The 15,818-nt window shown below is 39.3% G+C and overlaps 1 protein-coding gene across 4 annotated transcripts in view; it reads left to right on the top strand.

Annotated features, from left to right (window-relative positions):
• The window catches only part of ctif (CBP80/20-dependent translation initiation factor), a 68,290-nt gene that overhangs the window by 4,338 nt on the left and 48,134 nt on the right, over positions 1 to 15,818 (top strand). For 3 of the 4 annotated variants that reach the window (XR_006827787.1, XM_046066426.1, XM_046066424.1), the window contains exons 2-5: positions 7,538 to 7,772; positions 9,264 to 9,335; positions 13,838 to 13,960; positions 14,729 to 14,802. Coding sequence is in view for 3 of the 4 variants with exons in the window: in XM_046066426.1 (XP_045922382.1) it covers positions 7,596 to 7,772; positions 9,264 to 9,335; positions 13,838 to 13,960; positions 14,729 to 14,802 (446 nt within the window). In the remaining variant the exon portion in view is untranslated. The remainder of the gene's footprint in view (positions 1 to 7,537; positions 7,773 to 9,263; positions 9,336 to 13,837; positions 13,961 to 14,728; positions 14,803 to 15,818) is intronic. The other variant, XM_046066425.1, reaches the window with a different exon arrangement.

Below are 15,818 nucleotides of genomic sequence, written 5' to 3'. Positions count from 1 at the left end.
GCAACATACTCCAAAAACTTAGATTCTTTTTTCTGTGGTCAGTTTTCCCTACAGCCGACTTTCATGCGAATTGCCATTATGCAGAGTATGGGTGCAGAGCTAATGAAATGCAGTTAGCATCTAGAAGTGCAGAAGGACAGTTATTTTTTTTACATGGTGTACATTATATAAACAGAGTTCCATCAGTTTTTACTGACATGTTGCAAATTATGACAATAAATTAATTTCATTATTCAGACACACAGCATACTTTCTGATCTTAACTTAAATCTATAAATTTTGCCAATAAATGGGAGCCCATTAGGGTAGTGCTTGTTTCAGTGAATGCAAATCCTGGTAGAAACAATAGAAGAGAGACAGGGAGGCATTACACAAACAGAGAAAAAAAGCTGGACAATTGTTTTTTTCTTCTATTTGTTAAAATGCATATCCGTCTACGTCTACTCACAAAATACGTCAGTTGGATAATTCGACTCAAAGACACCACGCTGCTATCATGCTCTCGAAAATAGATTACTCCAAATTATATTTAAATCCAAGTGTGAGTTCAAGACAGCCAGTCAGTAGTAGACCAGATTAGGCTTATTAGAAGCTCTCGCTGCATGGGGTGAGAACATTGACTTGGACTCCCAACTGTGGAGACTCGGTCTCATGTCCTGCTCTGTTTGGGTTGTGTGGATTATGGTTCTTACTGTTTGGTAGTTGTGTAAGCTGCAAATTACTGATGGCTCCGATCGCTGTTTTTTGATGTGTGTTGTGTTCTTTTACCATGCCATGATACAGCCAGTGTGATTTGTTTAGATACTGTATTTGTATTGTGTGTTTGGACCCCAGGGGGAAATGGTTTTCATAGTTATTATGCTTTATGCTTCTGTTTCATGCAGAAATGACTTCTTTTATTAGGTATGAAACTTAATTTCATTTCATTTCATTATTCAGACGCACATCATACTTTCTGATCTTAACTTCTATCTATACATTTTGACATATAAGTGTGACCCCATTAGAGTAGTGCTTCTTTCAGTGAATGGAAATCCAGGAAGAAACACTAGAAGAGAGACAGGGAGGAATTTCCTAAACAGAGAAAAAAGCCAATTATGATTAAGTCTGAGAAAAGTACAAGACATTGCTGTACCTTGCTCTAAGACTGATAGTGATAAGTATTCAGTACTTTTTATTCAGCGGGCCTGGGAATGTGTGGAATCTCCAACCTACCGTGAGTTGTGCATTTAATTTAGTTTCTCCAAAATAAAAGATGACTGTATTATTTCATTATTATTAAGCTATTGTTTCCTTTTGCATGCATGCTTCAGTTCAGTAGAGAGAAGAATATTTCTTCTTTTTGGAAGTAATCAATCTACTCTCTGCTGTTTGCTAATTGATCCTATCATGAAGTATAGATAGTGTAGATTTGCATTTGTCTCAAACAAAGAAACTGTGTGCTGTTCTGTGCCATGCTGTGTCTGTCTGGCCAGTTTAGTATCTGCCTGGATGGTGCTGGGCTTCCGGCACAGTCTTAAGCTTGGTTCTGCTGCAGTACATGCTGCTTTGCATTTTACAGTCTTGATCCTTCTCTACTGGCCTGTAGTGTGACTGGCTGTCACCGGTATCTCAGCCTCTCTTTGTAGAGCACCATTCAACCAACTCTGTATTTCCTTGGGACTTACAAACGCTTTCGGAGACTGTTCAGTGTTGGTGATTGGTTGAAAACTAAAGTCACACAAAAACTTCCAGACCTCTGATTCACCGCTCAAATCTCTGAATCGTTCAGCGGCTCAAATGCACTTGGGTTGCTAGTTTATTACATACAGCTAACTAGAACTAATGCAGTCTAATACAAAAGCCATGTAAACAAGTTCTACCATCATAAGTTTATAACATAAGTCTTTGTTGAATTCAATTTTATGTATATTTTGGCTGCTACCGGCAATAGAGCCGTTGAATTATCGGCCTATTGCGTTTAAGTGTTTCAAAATATTTTTATATCAAAAAGGGTAAACTAAATATACCATCAAACACATATAAACCACTCAGTATTACACAATACAGTTTAACAGCACTGCAATTAGGGCTGGACGATATGGCCAAAAAGGTTCATTCGATATCGATAATTATCATGATAAATGTCAAATCATTATTTCTTTCAAGTTTAAAGGCAGATTTTTGCTCCTTAGTTGAAAAATCCAGATGGTTAATTGTGGTTTTAAACTATTCTTAATGGTCAGAACATGACAACCACCTAATGTCAAACAGTGGATCACTTATGATAAAAATCATTTTTCAACAAATATCCATGTTATTGTAAAATCACTCCCTTTTTCTCAACAAAATAAATAGAAATAGAAAATGTAAATGGTAATTGTTTGTGATTCAAAAGAATTCAATACATTTATTGAACATTTTTTATGTTATGGTTTATCGTTATTGTTTTACTGCAAACTACATACGGTGTCCATACAGTTGAATCAGCACATCTAACAGTTTCAACAAAATCAGAATCAGAAGGAGCTTTATTGCCAAGTAGTGTTTTACACATAAGAGGAATTTGCTTTGGTGATAAGGTGCTACAAGTAGATGAACATACAGTTGACATAAATAAATGTAGAAAAATATAAATATTGAATAAACAAATGCAAGTTATATAAGAATAATAAAAGAATAGAGAAAAATAATACAACTATTTGCAGTAAAAGAACAGTGTGCCAGATATTTACATGTGCATTACTGTGGTTTGTGTTGTGCAGTCATGTTACAACGGAAGAGAATATTGTGTACATAAATAAATAAATTGACAATATAAAAATATAGAACAACGATTAACAATTGACAACAAATATGTGCAATGTACCAGGTTTGTGCTTGATATGAAATGAAATAATATTTACTGAAGGTTATAATATATAATACATACTGAAGGTTATAACCGTTATTGCTGTTGTATCAGACTATATTAGTTTTAGCTAGGTTTACATAATAAACTGGCAGCTGAGTGTAGAATGAACTTAAACTAAATGTTAATTGAGTCTGATTATCAGGCAAGAAGAACTAATCAGAACATACATAAGGATGTTTGAATGCAAACACACATCTCTATTTAAGAGTATGGAAAAGATAACATGATGTTGCCTAAACAACATGTTTTAGCTACAGCACAACAAGAGAAGCAAAGTGTGGCTGGGGCAGCGTGACAGGAAGTTCTTTGTTGGAACAGCTGGTACAACCAAGGGAGGGAGAGCGCAAGGGTGGAGGGAGTCGGGGTCTGTAGGATGGGGGACTCAAAAGCCCCTTTTCCACTGCATAGTACCAGCTCGACTCGCCTCGCCTTTGTTTGGTTTTCCATTATGGAAAAGTTGTACCTGTACCTGCTTCCAGGTACTTTTTTTTTGTATCACCTCCGTCGAGGTTCCAAGCGAGCTGAGGCGATACTAAAATGTGACGTGAAAACACAGCAGACTACTGATTGGTCAGAGAGAATCGTCACTATTCACTGCGTCATCATTGCGCGTGCCTGACAGAGGCCAGCAACAGAAAGTTTTATATTTTACAATTTTCATACTTTATTTCATCACTAAATCTACTTCTTAGAAGTTTTGAGGTGAGAAATCAACAGTGTAGATTTCCAGTATTGACAGCTTTACGAAAAGTGATGGCGGAACAAAAATGTAATTGTTAGCAACCCTAACTCATTCTCTCTTTTTCTTTGAGCGTGGATGGAAAGGCTGAGAGATAATTAAGATAAAATGCAAACCGTTTTTGTAAATGCTTTCCCTCTTCATTTGCATCAATATCTTGTAATGCGAGAGCCCACTTCATTGCTTTCTCTGTTTTATTGGCAAAGAGATTTGTGTTGTGTAAATGTGAGATGCCTTACAATACTATTTGTGCTCCTGACCTTCTCTGTTTAGTCAAAGGGGCCAACAGCCCCAGTTTGTTTTTCACATGTACACATAATACAGTAGCCTTTTCTTTGTCTGGGACAGATGAAATAGTTGCCTTAGCCCCAACCCCAGCCTCCGCCTCTCTCTCGCACCCTATTGGCATGACGGTAGCTTGGGTTGTTGACTCTCACATGAGCAAATTTGTGCCACCCTGGAACTCCAAACTGATATAATGTTAGGAAGGCACGCTTGTGTCTCCTCCACCACAGGAACACTGACGTTATTGTTGCTCAGCTGAAAGATAAACCCGCTGTGAAAGCAACAGACAACTTGTTTAAAAGAGCACAGCAGGTTTGGAGTGTTATGAAACACTATGGTCTATGATAAAGACACAGAAACAGTGTTTACTTTGGGTATTGACGATGATGATATTTGGGGTGACTATAATGAACGCACAGGTCTGGTGATTTGTTGGCCCTGCACATGAACTACTATGAAAGTATCGCATAGAGGCTAAAATAAAACAAATAATAGACAAAAAGACAGACGACAAAATGAGAGTTGCATTAATGGATGGGTCAATAACTATTGGCAGCAGTTTCCCCTCAGGCAGTAATTCTATACTACATGGCAAGGACAAGCGTAGGACAACTGACTGAGCTGCAACCACTACCAATATGCATCAATGTGTTGTAAACATCCAGACTGCTGTTATTGAATGCTTCTCCATTAATTTAAATTGTTTTGTAATTAATGAAGCACTGCTATATTCACGTCAGAACAGTTGAAATTATGCGATCAGATGAAAAGTGAAGCTATAAGCTTTGTTAAGATAAGAGTATAAGGGTTATTACATTGAAGTGCATTGAATTGTACAGGTGTGCTTAATACTGCCAGCTTAGAGTATATAGTGTATGGTTAAATAAACTGCAAAATTTTACAGTGCACAGTCAACTGAAAATAGACGCTTGTAAGCTGTTTTTTCTGCCACGTGTACACAGGTCTGTCAGGAGGCTGACAGAGGCTGGGATGGCTGAGGAGCTGTAGGCTGGCTCTAGACCCTTGAATCACTGCCCACGTCTCTGATTTGTTCAGGATGAATGAAGTGAAATGAACCGGTATTTCAGTGTGACAGTCAGGCTCAACTTGAATGATTGGTTGAGATGTGTCTTTTTTGAGCTGAGCTGGTACAGGTGTTGGTGTTGCGACATAAATGGTCTAATTTTGGGGCAGCACATGATCTAGGAGGAATAGCACACAAAAACCAGTAGTTCAGTTTGAAGTGTATTTTAAATGTTTAAGTAGAACAACAGCAGAAATAAGTATCTGTATATCTGTCCATTTACATGTGGCATTAAAATGCATTTTGAGTGATTGGATTGCAATCGGATAGTGCTTGATCATGTGAATGTACAGATGTAAATGCACCCAAGACGTATTGAGAACTGATTGTAATCCGATTAGCCAAACCACCTCCGCAATCGGTCAGGACACATTCTGACCACATTGAACACAAGTATAAATGCAAATGCATAGTCAATCCCCATACAACAACTACATGGGCAGAAATACATACTGGTCACAGTCTTCACAAATAAAATCAAAAGTTTGACAGTGCACTCAGGCACTGTGTCACAGTGTCATTGAACGTGCTCATGTTTTTGGTGAACTGAACGTATCCGTTTGTGAATCGGAACTCACGCACTGTTCACTTACACTCAATATAATTTACTAAATTATCAAGAAAGGGATGCAAGGAAGCGATGGCAGGCGGAACTTATGTTTCAGAAAATAAACTTTAGATCTAAGAGTCAAAATGATTGATCCACCAGAAGGAGGGGCATCTGTGATTTTGATGGTATTGGAAATCATACCTTTGGGATTTCTTATACTTTCGTATACCTTAATACGGCCCAAGTCTAGTGGATGCATGTACAGTATGATTATGCTTTTATATATCCAAATACATATACAGTAAGTAGCTCATGAAGGTCTTGCTTCACGTGTGCTTCTGTAGCATACTAGCTGCAAATCACCAGGGTAATCAAAACCCCGCATCAGTGTATGGATGGATTATACTATTGACACGTATGGATTATAATACTAACACTACAGTAGGTCAGATTAGGGCATGTTGACTGTGCTACATGCTACTATGCAGAGATTTAAGCATTAGTCCCTAAATGTACATAAAGAAAATCTGCAGGGTAGTGATGAGAAGGGAGATTCTTAAGTGCTAAAATGTCCTTGAGCAAGAGAGAGTTCGGGTTTCTCTTCTGAACAGTGGCGCTGTCCTGTAGCTGACCCTGAGGTCTGATCTTCCTGTGGAGCATTGGTAATACTAACTCAGAAACAGTAAATATGATTTTTAGTGTTATCGGTACTCATAAAGGAGTTTGTATACTACAGATTAGTAGTACTATGTTCTGTTGGAATAGTTTGTTGTGTTGTAGTTGTTGTTGAATAAAATACTAGTGCAGTGCAGCAGTTAGTGAGATGAGACTTGATGTAAGAAATATTCTGAAGAGAGTCTTTGGAATATAGATCTGCTCATTACTATTGCGTTAGATAGCCCTGTGGCCCAAACCAAAACAAAGGGTTTAAACTTTGTGCGGCTGACTTGTTGGCTGCAAATTCACCGGGCTCCCCAGCGAGTCCCCAGGGGTCAGCAGATACCATTCTGCGTGCTCCAGGGCCATAAATCCTCTTTGCATGGCTGGTGATCAAGCCATGATGTAAAGGAGCTTAGCAATAGACAGGCGGGCAGGAAGCTGCTTCCCTGTTGGCCAGGGGTCAGGTGATCACACACACAAGCACACACAGACACAACACTGACAGGACACAGAGACAGCAGGGAAGAGGTGGAAAAACAAAGAGGGACATGGATGTGGAGAGGTGGCATGAATGGTGACACCAGAGGGAGTCTAGAAAGAGAAATCAGCAGAGATGAGTCAGAGGTTTTTCAGAAGACAGATTTGATGTAATCTGACTGAAAACACAACCTGGGCCAGTTATAGCTCCACACCTGGATAGGCTTGCTGTTGGACACTTTGAAAGCAAGCAGTGAATATATGGATGTTTGACTTCTTTGAGTGTTGGGAAGTTGAGGGGGACCAAGGTGAGAGAAATGCCTATTGTAATTGCTAGAACTTGGGGCTGCATCTAATTATCTGCCGATTTATTTTCTTGATCTGTTGATTAATCAGGTTTATAAAAAGTCTGAAAATACCTGTTATAATGTCCCACAGGAGATGTATTCAAATAGTCTGATTTCAGCAAACAGTCCAGAGCCAAATATATTCAGTTCACTACTTGCTTGGAAAATATTAAAACAATTAATCTACTATCAAAAAAGTTATGGATAGATTATTTTTTGTCAATCAACAAATTGATGAGTTGCCTAATCGTTGCAGCTCTAATTGTAATGTATTTAGCAGGCTGTTGCAGCCATGACTATTTTGGCAAAATGAAAAGTAAACTGTTTCGTCTCTCTGGCACTTTGGTTCACCTAATGTCTGTTTGCCAATGTTGTCTTGATGTTGGAGGTCTCATTGTAAACACAGCCTTCTAATCACAGGAGATGAATGCTGTAAAATGGAAGACATGTTGAATTTCTAGCTCACCCCTCTCTCTGTATCTTTCTCTTCCTCCCTGCGCAGGTCACTTTCCTCCCTCCCTCCCCCTCCTCCCCTTCCACCCATCACAGTGCTGGTTGCCATGGAGAACTCTTCTGTGGCGTCTGCATCGTCTGAGGCTGGGAGCACACGCTCACAGGAGATAGAGGAGCTGGAGCGCTTCATCGACAGTTATGTGTTGGAGTACCAGGTGCAGGGGCTTCTGGGAGATAAGGCAGATGGAGACTTGGACTTGGACAACGGTGGCAAGGTGCCAGAGGTCAGAGCCTTTAACTTAAAGAGGACCAATTCATCCACTCATTTCCAGCTCTATATTGTTTAATTATTTACCTTATTTATCTTTTACTGGCCCTTTATGCAGCCCCTCAGTTCATCCTGTCTGAAGCTATTTTAGCTCCTGTCTTTTTAAGCCCCCCCTTCCTAAATGTCCACTTTCTTCTGATTGGCCAACTTCCCGTAAGCCTGCTGAGGGGTTTGTGAGCTGCAGTAATCATGGATGTATAATAAAACCTGGATAGGCCACCATTATGAAAGAGATGTTTGTAAAACTCGACCTGTCCAGGGTGTACCCCGCCTTTCGCCCAATGTAAGCTGGGATTGGCTCCAGCCCCCACGACCCTGTACACAGGATAAGCGGTTGACGATAGATGGATAGGTGTTGACTGTCGACAGGACACTTCAAATGGCAAACAAGGTCAATTATGACTCTCTATGAATTTATGATCAATGGAGGTTTTATATTTGTAAAACTTTCCTTGAGCCGAGAAAGCGATTTTAAAAATCTGTAACGTCATCATAGGCTTGGAGAAACACTACTGTGCATATTCAGTGGGCTGCTATCTTGGAATTAGTTCAAAGTAACTGCTAACAGCTACTAACTGTAGCTGCTATAGGTAGTTAGCTCAGTTAGCTGTGCCCTATTAAGGCTCATTGTTACAGCTCATTATTACAGCTGACTCTGCCCTGGACTGGGAGCTTGAGGGAGTGCTGGTGTTTACACTACTAGCACAGGAGATTTGAACTGCCAGGAGGTGGAGTTTTTCAGGCCCCTGGTCTGGGCTCTCAATTCGGGCAGTCTGGTAACTGCAGAGTCGGCTAACTGAGCTAATCGCAGCTACAGTTAGTGTTTACTCTAGCAATGAGTAAAGCCATATGTCCATCAAGAAACATAATCTTTTAAAAAATCACTTTTCTAGAGACTTAGTGAACAACCTCTAAAAAGTTAAAGCATTGTCCTGAGCTGAGTAGTCTCGCATAGCCAGGCCTATCTCCACATTTTGTGTGAATGCTGTGCTGGCCCTGGAGAAAGCACTATTAGCAGAGCGGTCAAATACTTAGACAAAAAGTGTATTTCGTGGGCGTATTATGCCTGAAGCAGATCAAGAGCAGATGACCATATGAGGACATCCTTAAGGGAAAGCATAATAGGCCCCCTTTCAAATGGATGACATGCTTTCATTAATTCCGTATCTATTAGCAGCAATGGTTATATTTAGTACAGGCTTTGGTTTGTGTCATTTGTATCAAAACAGCTGCCCCTACTGTTGTAATGTGTAGATGTAAACAAACGTGAAGGTACGCCCACCAACAATGCAGCTGGATACCCTACTTTCTTGTTTTCTGCATGAGAAACTCAACACACACTCATCAGACTGTTTGTTACTTTTACTTTACTTTTGTGTTTGTTTACATTTTTTGTTTACGTACAAACAAATGATATCACCATCTCCCCCCCATTTCTCTCCTCCAGTGGACAGATGACTGTAACAACAAGAAAGATGGCAGCTGGACGTCTTCACGGGGGAGAGGCTCATTCAAGCCAGTAAGTGTGAAGTGTGTAGATAACCATAACATCTGTCACGATGGCTGTAATGAATAGAAATTAAAATAATTTTAATCAAATACCTTCTATATTGTCTTTTATTATAGCTTAATGTTTGACAATAACAGAGTAACAAAAGTTACTGATGGTGAATTAATAAAATCATGTGAACATTTGTGTGTGTTTCTCAACTGTTCATAACTGAAACTAGTTTTACTGCTGTGTTTACAAATAGAATTGATGTAAGCATCCCTTCAACGGCATCAAAAAAACAATAATTAAAACAATATAACATTTTTGCAGTATTAGTCCTTGAATTAAACATTTATAGTGAGTTCCAATCTTGGGTTTTGATTTTAGTTAGTTTTAGATTTTGGCTAAGTTCTAAATCACTTCAAATCTCTTTTCCTCCTTTATTTATTTTGTTTTTAAATCTCAGATCACTTGCACCTTCTTTACTTTCTGCCTGTGTCTCAATCTCAATCTCCACTGTGGCCTCCTGCATGTGTCCTTGCTTCTGTCTCCTCTCCTCATCCCTTACTTTACTTTCTGAAGATGTAAAAAAGCTCTATTTTAAAAATATGACTATATATAAAATTTTCATAGTGTAATTACAGCTATTGTAGATTAACAATATAATGTCGGAATGGTATGGGAATATAGAAGACTATGGATCAAGCTACCTAGATAAACTGTACCAGTTTAAACAACACAGGTAACACTGAAGTGCTCATAGCTACTTTTGTTTTTGTTTGACAGATTTGATGCAGGATATTTCAAATAACTGTTTTTAATGAGCGTCGCACAAGTAGGTGGTGGTTGCTTGTGTAAAGAAACTACAAGAGTAGGTCTGGCTTTACTCCATTAAACAAGTGCAAAACGCCATTTTAGAATTTGAGCGGTGAAGAAACAGCGTTTACCTCAACTACAGCCATGATTCAACCTCTGGTCACTGGAGCATCGCATTGATTAAAGTATAGGTTTGCTCTGCTCTCAGTTCTGTATGTTCGGGTTAGTCTTTCCCTCTCTGACAGCTTCTGTTGTGTATGATTAGAAGAGACAGTAACACCAGCCGTAAACGTTTCACAGCTCGTCAACTTGCTTGTGGTTACTGTAGACAAAGTACGTTATTAATGGCTAACATGGGACATTGTGAGGCTAGAGGCAGTAATTGAATCATCCTAAATGAATTATCAGTTAGTGTGTGCGTGTGTGGGCAGGTTGCTCTGCTCTGACTGTGCTGTAGTCAGTGATTTAGAGTATTATTGCTCCTCTGAGATTCACTGGTGTGGATTCAAGACTGTGGATCAGCTGGTAAACCCTGCCCCTCCTTGTGCCTCAGCTGGAAGTAATGATGATTGTGAATTGTTTTTATCTTATTTTACCAATAAGGTGGTGTCAATCAGAGCTACCTACCCCTACTGCCTCGTACTCAGAGGTCCCTCACAGGCAACAAGAGAGGCTTAACCAGTTTTATCCCATTGACTTGTCTGAGCTTTTAAAAACAGTATCACAAATGAGAGTGTCTTCCAGCCCATTTGATGTAATACCTACAAAGTTTTTACTGAAAGTAATAGATTCTGTTGGGCCCCATTTGATCTCTGTTTTTAACGGCTCCCTATCTACTGGCTGTGTCCCTGATTATTTTAAAACGGCTTGCGTGAACCCACTTTTAAAGAAACCTGGTTTAGATCCCTCCCTCCCACAAAATTTTAGACCACTTTCAAAACTGCCTTTTATTGCAAAGATTTTAGAAAGAATTGTGTCCAAACGACTGCTCACTGTTCTGGAAAATAACAAAATATTTGAAAAGTTTCAATCTGGTTTCAGGAAGTACCACAGCACTGAGACTGCCCTGCTTAAAGTCACCAATGACTTTTTAAATGACCTTAGCGCTGCATTTGACACCATTGACCATAACATCATGTTAGACAGACTGAAGTACTGGGTGTGGATCTCTGGTACTGCCTTAGAATGGTTTTCATCCTGTCTTTCAAATAGGAAGTTCTGTGTGTCTGTAAACAACTGTGTCTTCGTTCTGTCCAGTTAAATATGGTGTTCCTCAGGGGTCGGTCTTAGGACCCATTTTGTTTTCCTTGTATCTTTTTCCCCTTGGACATATTATCCATAAACATGGTACGTCAGATCCACACACCCTGGAATGCTGAGTTCACTTACCACCTGCCTTTGTGAAGTTTAAAAATGGATGTCAAATAATTTCTTCCAGCTGGACAAAACAGAGATCCTGGTCATTGGGACCCAGCAGATGGCAAAACAAATACTGCCATCTGCTGGTTCCCTAGTAAATCACATTAAGCCTGTTGCAAAGAATCTTCTTCACCACAAAGCTTGTGCAATCATGATTTTATCAGCTTAGAAATATAACAAAAATAAGATCAATGTTAACTTTTAAGGACACCGAGACCATCTTACACACCTTTATTTCATCATGCCTGGATTATTGCAACAGCCTTTTCACTTGTTTAACCCAAAAATCTACTGATCGACTCCAGACTGTCCAGAACTCAGCTGCCAGGCTTTTAACCAGAACAAAGAAATATTACTACATCACCCCTGTTTTAGCGTCATTACACTGGCTCCGAGTATGTTTTAGAATTGACTTTAAAATTTTATTGATCACTTTTAAAGCTCTTCATGGCCTCTCGCCTTTTTATATTTCTGACCTTTTAGTCCCATACGCACCAGCACGTACCTTGAGATCCTCGGGCAGAGGTCTGTTGTCTGTTCCAGAGTCTCGACTGAAAACTAAAGGGGACAGAGCGTCTGCTGTCAGGGACCCGAGGCTCTGGAACAGCCTGCCCGAGGGAATCAGGTCGGCTGAGTTAGTGAACTCTTTTTAAGTCCCTTCTTAAAACATACTTTTATAGGAGAGCCTTTCCTGATTTTATTTGACTTTATTTTATCCCTTTTTTATTTTATTCTATTTTATATATAGAACACACGGAGCTTGGTGAGGCGGCATGAGTAACAGGCGAATCGCAGCTAAAAACAATACATCTGTGGTCAGATATGGTCATGTCCACCAATTCCACAGAGGAAATGCTGACACCCAGTGTCCAGTGTATGACCACGGTTTGCCATTTGACATGTTGTTTGAAGTTAAAAGAAGTGGCCATATTTAAAAAGTTAGTTGCATTAACATTGTTGGGGCCATCAACATGAATATTAAAATCGCCACAAAGAACAATTCTGTCATAATTTAAAACCAGAGTAGATAAAAATTCAGGAAGTTCTGATAAAAATCCTCCAGGCGGTTTTGGGGGGCGATAAATTATAACAAATATGATAGGTTGCAGCCCTCCAACTTTAAGAGTGAGAACTTCAAAGGAGTTAAATTTATCACAGCGTACTTGATGACATCTTAAATAAATAAAGGAAGTGAGTGGTGAGGGAGAAACAACATGGGTGAGAGGTTCAAAGAGGGCAGTGTGAACCAAAGTATGATGGAGGTAAAGAGACTAGACTTGAAATGTCAGTATTTATATCAGTACATCACAAACATTTTCAATGCAGCAAAAGTACATATCCTAGAAAGTATAATATCCAAGCCTTTCAATGAAACGGTTTTGATAATGGTTGTGGTTATGGACAGTACTGTGCAAAAATTTTAAATCAGGTATGAGTCTGTCTGGGATTACATGAAGGCAGAGAAGCAACTGAGACTGTCCAAATCTACAGAACTGTGTGTTGTTTTCCAAGATGTTTGGGCCAACCTACCTGTTGAATTCTTTCAAAAACTACATGCAAGTGTACCTAGAAGAATTGAATGTTTGGATGGCAAAGGGTCGTCACACCAGATATTGATTTGATTAAAAGTTTTCTTCTGTTCACTCACTTTGCATTTTGTGAATTGACATATAATCTATCTAGCATTCTTACTTTACAGCATTTTTTCCACAGTATTGTATGTAGTCAGACACAACCAGCAACCATCAGAACTATCCAGAATCATGTGGTGTCAAAAATGGAAGCTATTATCTCTATGCTGTCCTGCTCTGAATTGTTTTGTAAAGCAATGAAATCCCATACAGGTTGTTGTTACACAGGAGAAATGGCACACTTGCCTCCAGTGACAAGAGAGCAGACCAACCAGCTTATTTCATATTTCCGTAAATGTGCCAGTGTTAGCCAGTTTGCTTAATTCCAGCTGAAGTCCTTTGACAAGATATTCTGAAATCTATGAAGTAAAAAACAACAAGATGCCAAACACTCCAACAGAGAGGCAGGTGTTGTCTGTTAACTGTTCCAAAATGTGGGCTGAAGATAAATGTATCATCAAAACAGCACACACACTTCTTTCCAGCTGCTATTGGCTTTAATTTTACCATCCACTTCTGCTCAAAGGATAAACATGGTTGGAGACTTAGTTTGTTGTTTCCTCTTGTTCCCCACTGTGATGGACTGTGACAAAAAATTAAACACTTTTAATTTTGCATAAAATACTCAGTCCTCTTCTCTCATCCCCTCTCTCAACTCCACAGGACGAGTGGGAACACAGCAGTAACGGCAGTACAGGTTCCAGGCCCAGTTCAGGGTCTCGACCGGGATCTGGCTCACGCTCCGGCAGCAGAGGCAGAAACAACCAGTTCATGGGCCCTGCCAAGGTGTGTGTGTGTGTGTGTGTGTGTGTCTGCTGTCTTGACACTTTGAGAGGACCCATACTTGGGAACTTTTGTCATGCAACTCTTGCCATGCTCATTGTATTGCTCCCTAGGAGGTCTTTCACCATCTTTGACCCTAAACGTGTCACCAAAAAAATCAAACCTTCGCCACAGTTAAATGTTAAAGGGGCACTCCACCATTTATGCACATGTAGCTCAGTTTACTCGTTACAAGGAGCACTAATCAGCCTGTGAAAACAGTTGTATAATGTCTTCTGTCTGTTTCAAGGGGCTTTGTCAGACAGTATTGAGTTGCACTATGGGAAATGTAGGATCTAGTGTTTTTGGAGCTTGACACACTTTAGGGACCAAAAGTCAGTATATTTCTGCTGCTTCTATTATGACCATTCTCTTTAAAATTTGTCTCTTGCCCCCAACTTTCTGGAAGTGCAGCACCAAGTTGGTGGAATACCTCTTTATTCTGCAACATAAATACACTGAAGGAAAACTGTGGGTTGATAGATACTATAGACCCAAGGTACATCTTATCACAATCGCTCAGTATGTAGAAAACTCCTGTTTTCTTTTCATTTTTTTCTAGCGTAAATACTTATTTTCAATTACAAAGAAAGAAAAGAAAAACATTTTCAAAAGCTTTCTTATTATTAGTTAAAAAGGAATCTGTTTTTTAAGAATAGTTCCTACAGTAAATGTTACAACCTAATTAAGCTAGCTGCCTTTTTCACACCTTTTTAATTGTGTGCTGTCTAGAACGGGAACAGAGACGGCTCCTTTGACATCCTGGGTACAGACATATGGGCTGCCAACACAATGGACTCACACGGGTAGGTGCCCTGCTGTTTCACAAACCTAACATGTTATACATGGGTCTGAATTTCAACCACAGTTTCTGAAGGATCATATGACTGATTTTAGATACACAATGAATCTGTTGATCTCACACTTTGAAACAGTCCTTTATTTCTTCCATTTGGCCTTCTCGCTGTCTTCGACTTCTTCTGAACCTTGGTTTGTCTTTTCTACAGTTCTATTTGTTCATTTGAGGTTTCCTTAATGTTGAATAAGTTTTTTTCCTGGTCAGCCCGAGAAAGTTTTTCCCAGCTTTTGTCTTCAAGATAATTGCTGGCATTTATTGTAGGTATTCAAAAGAATAGATATTCACACAAAATGCAGTAAAGGACATCATATAAGTTAATCAATAAGCTGCACGGCTGAACTGTGGAGTTTGTGTGCTGATGAAAATTTTTTGTTTCAGTGTTTCTGCCAACAGCCACATATATTATATTATATAATATATAATAACTCTCAGGGGCGCCGCCAGGAATTTTGGGCCCCATGACAAAAAAATGAAATTGGACCCCCTCTGCGCAGCTGTTGTCACCACATCTCTAGTCCCATCAAAAGCTTTACATAACTCTAATTAAAGGCTTGCAACTGTCTGGCTTTTTGTAATTCAATATTAGTACTAGCACAATATTTACTGCTGGTGATTTACATGCAAGTCTGCATACAGAATGCAGTTCACTATTTGCTTCTCAAATAAATTGCCCTTCATGATGGGAATAATAAAGTCTGTATCTATTGATGTCATTAACAGCCATAATTCAATCTAAATGAACATATCAAACTGGATTATTTTAATATAGTCTGTAACTTACATGCAGGCTGAGGTAAGCTGCTGTCCAGCATCCAGACTGGAAGTTGTTTAATGTGAACAGTGATTTAATATGAAACTCTTGCTAAACGTTTCCCTGCACTGATTAAATGTTGATGAAATGTAGGTTAACACTAGTCTCTAGCTAGCTTATTTCACTGTGGACATTAAGCCAACAGGTTACTC

The sequence above is a fragment of the Micropterus dolomieu genome, linkage group LG13 (genome assembly GCF_021292245.1).
Source record: "Micropterus dolomieu isolate WLL.071019.BEF.003 ecotype Adirondacks linkage group LG13, ASM2129224v1, whole genome shotgun sequence".
Taxonomy (NCBI): Eukaryota; Metazoa; Chordata; class Actinopteri; order Centrarchiformes; family Centrarchidae; genus Micropterus; species Micropterus dolomieu.
The sequence above is the reverse complement of the archived record's forward strand: the minus strand, read 5'-3'. Positions and strand labels throughout refer to the sequence as shown.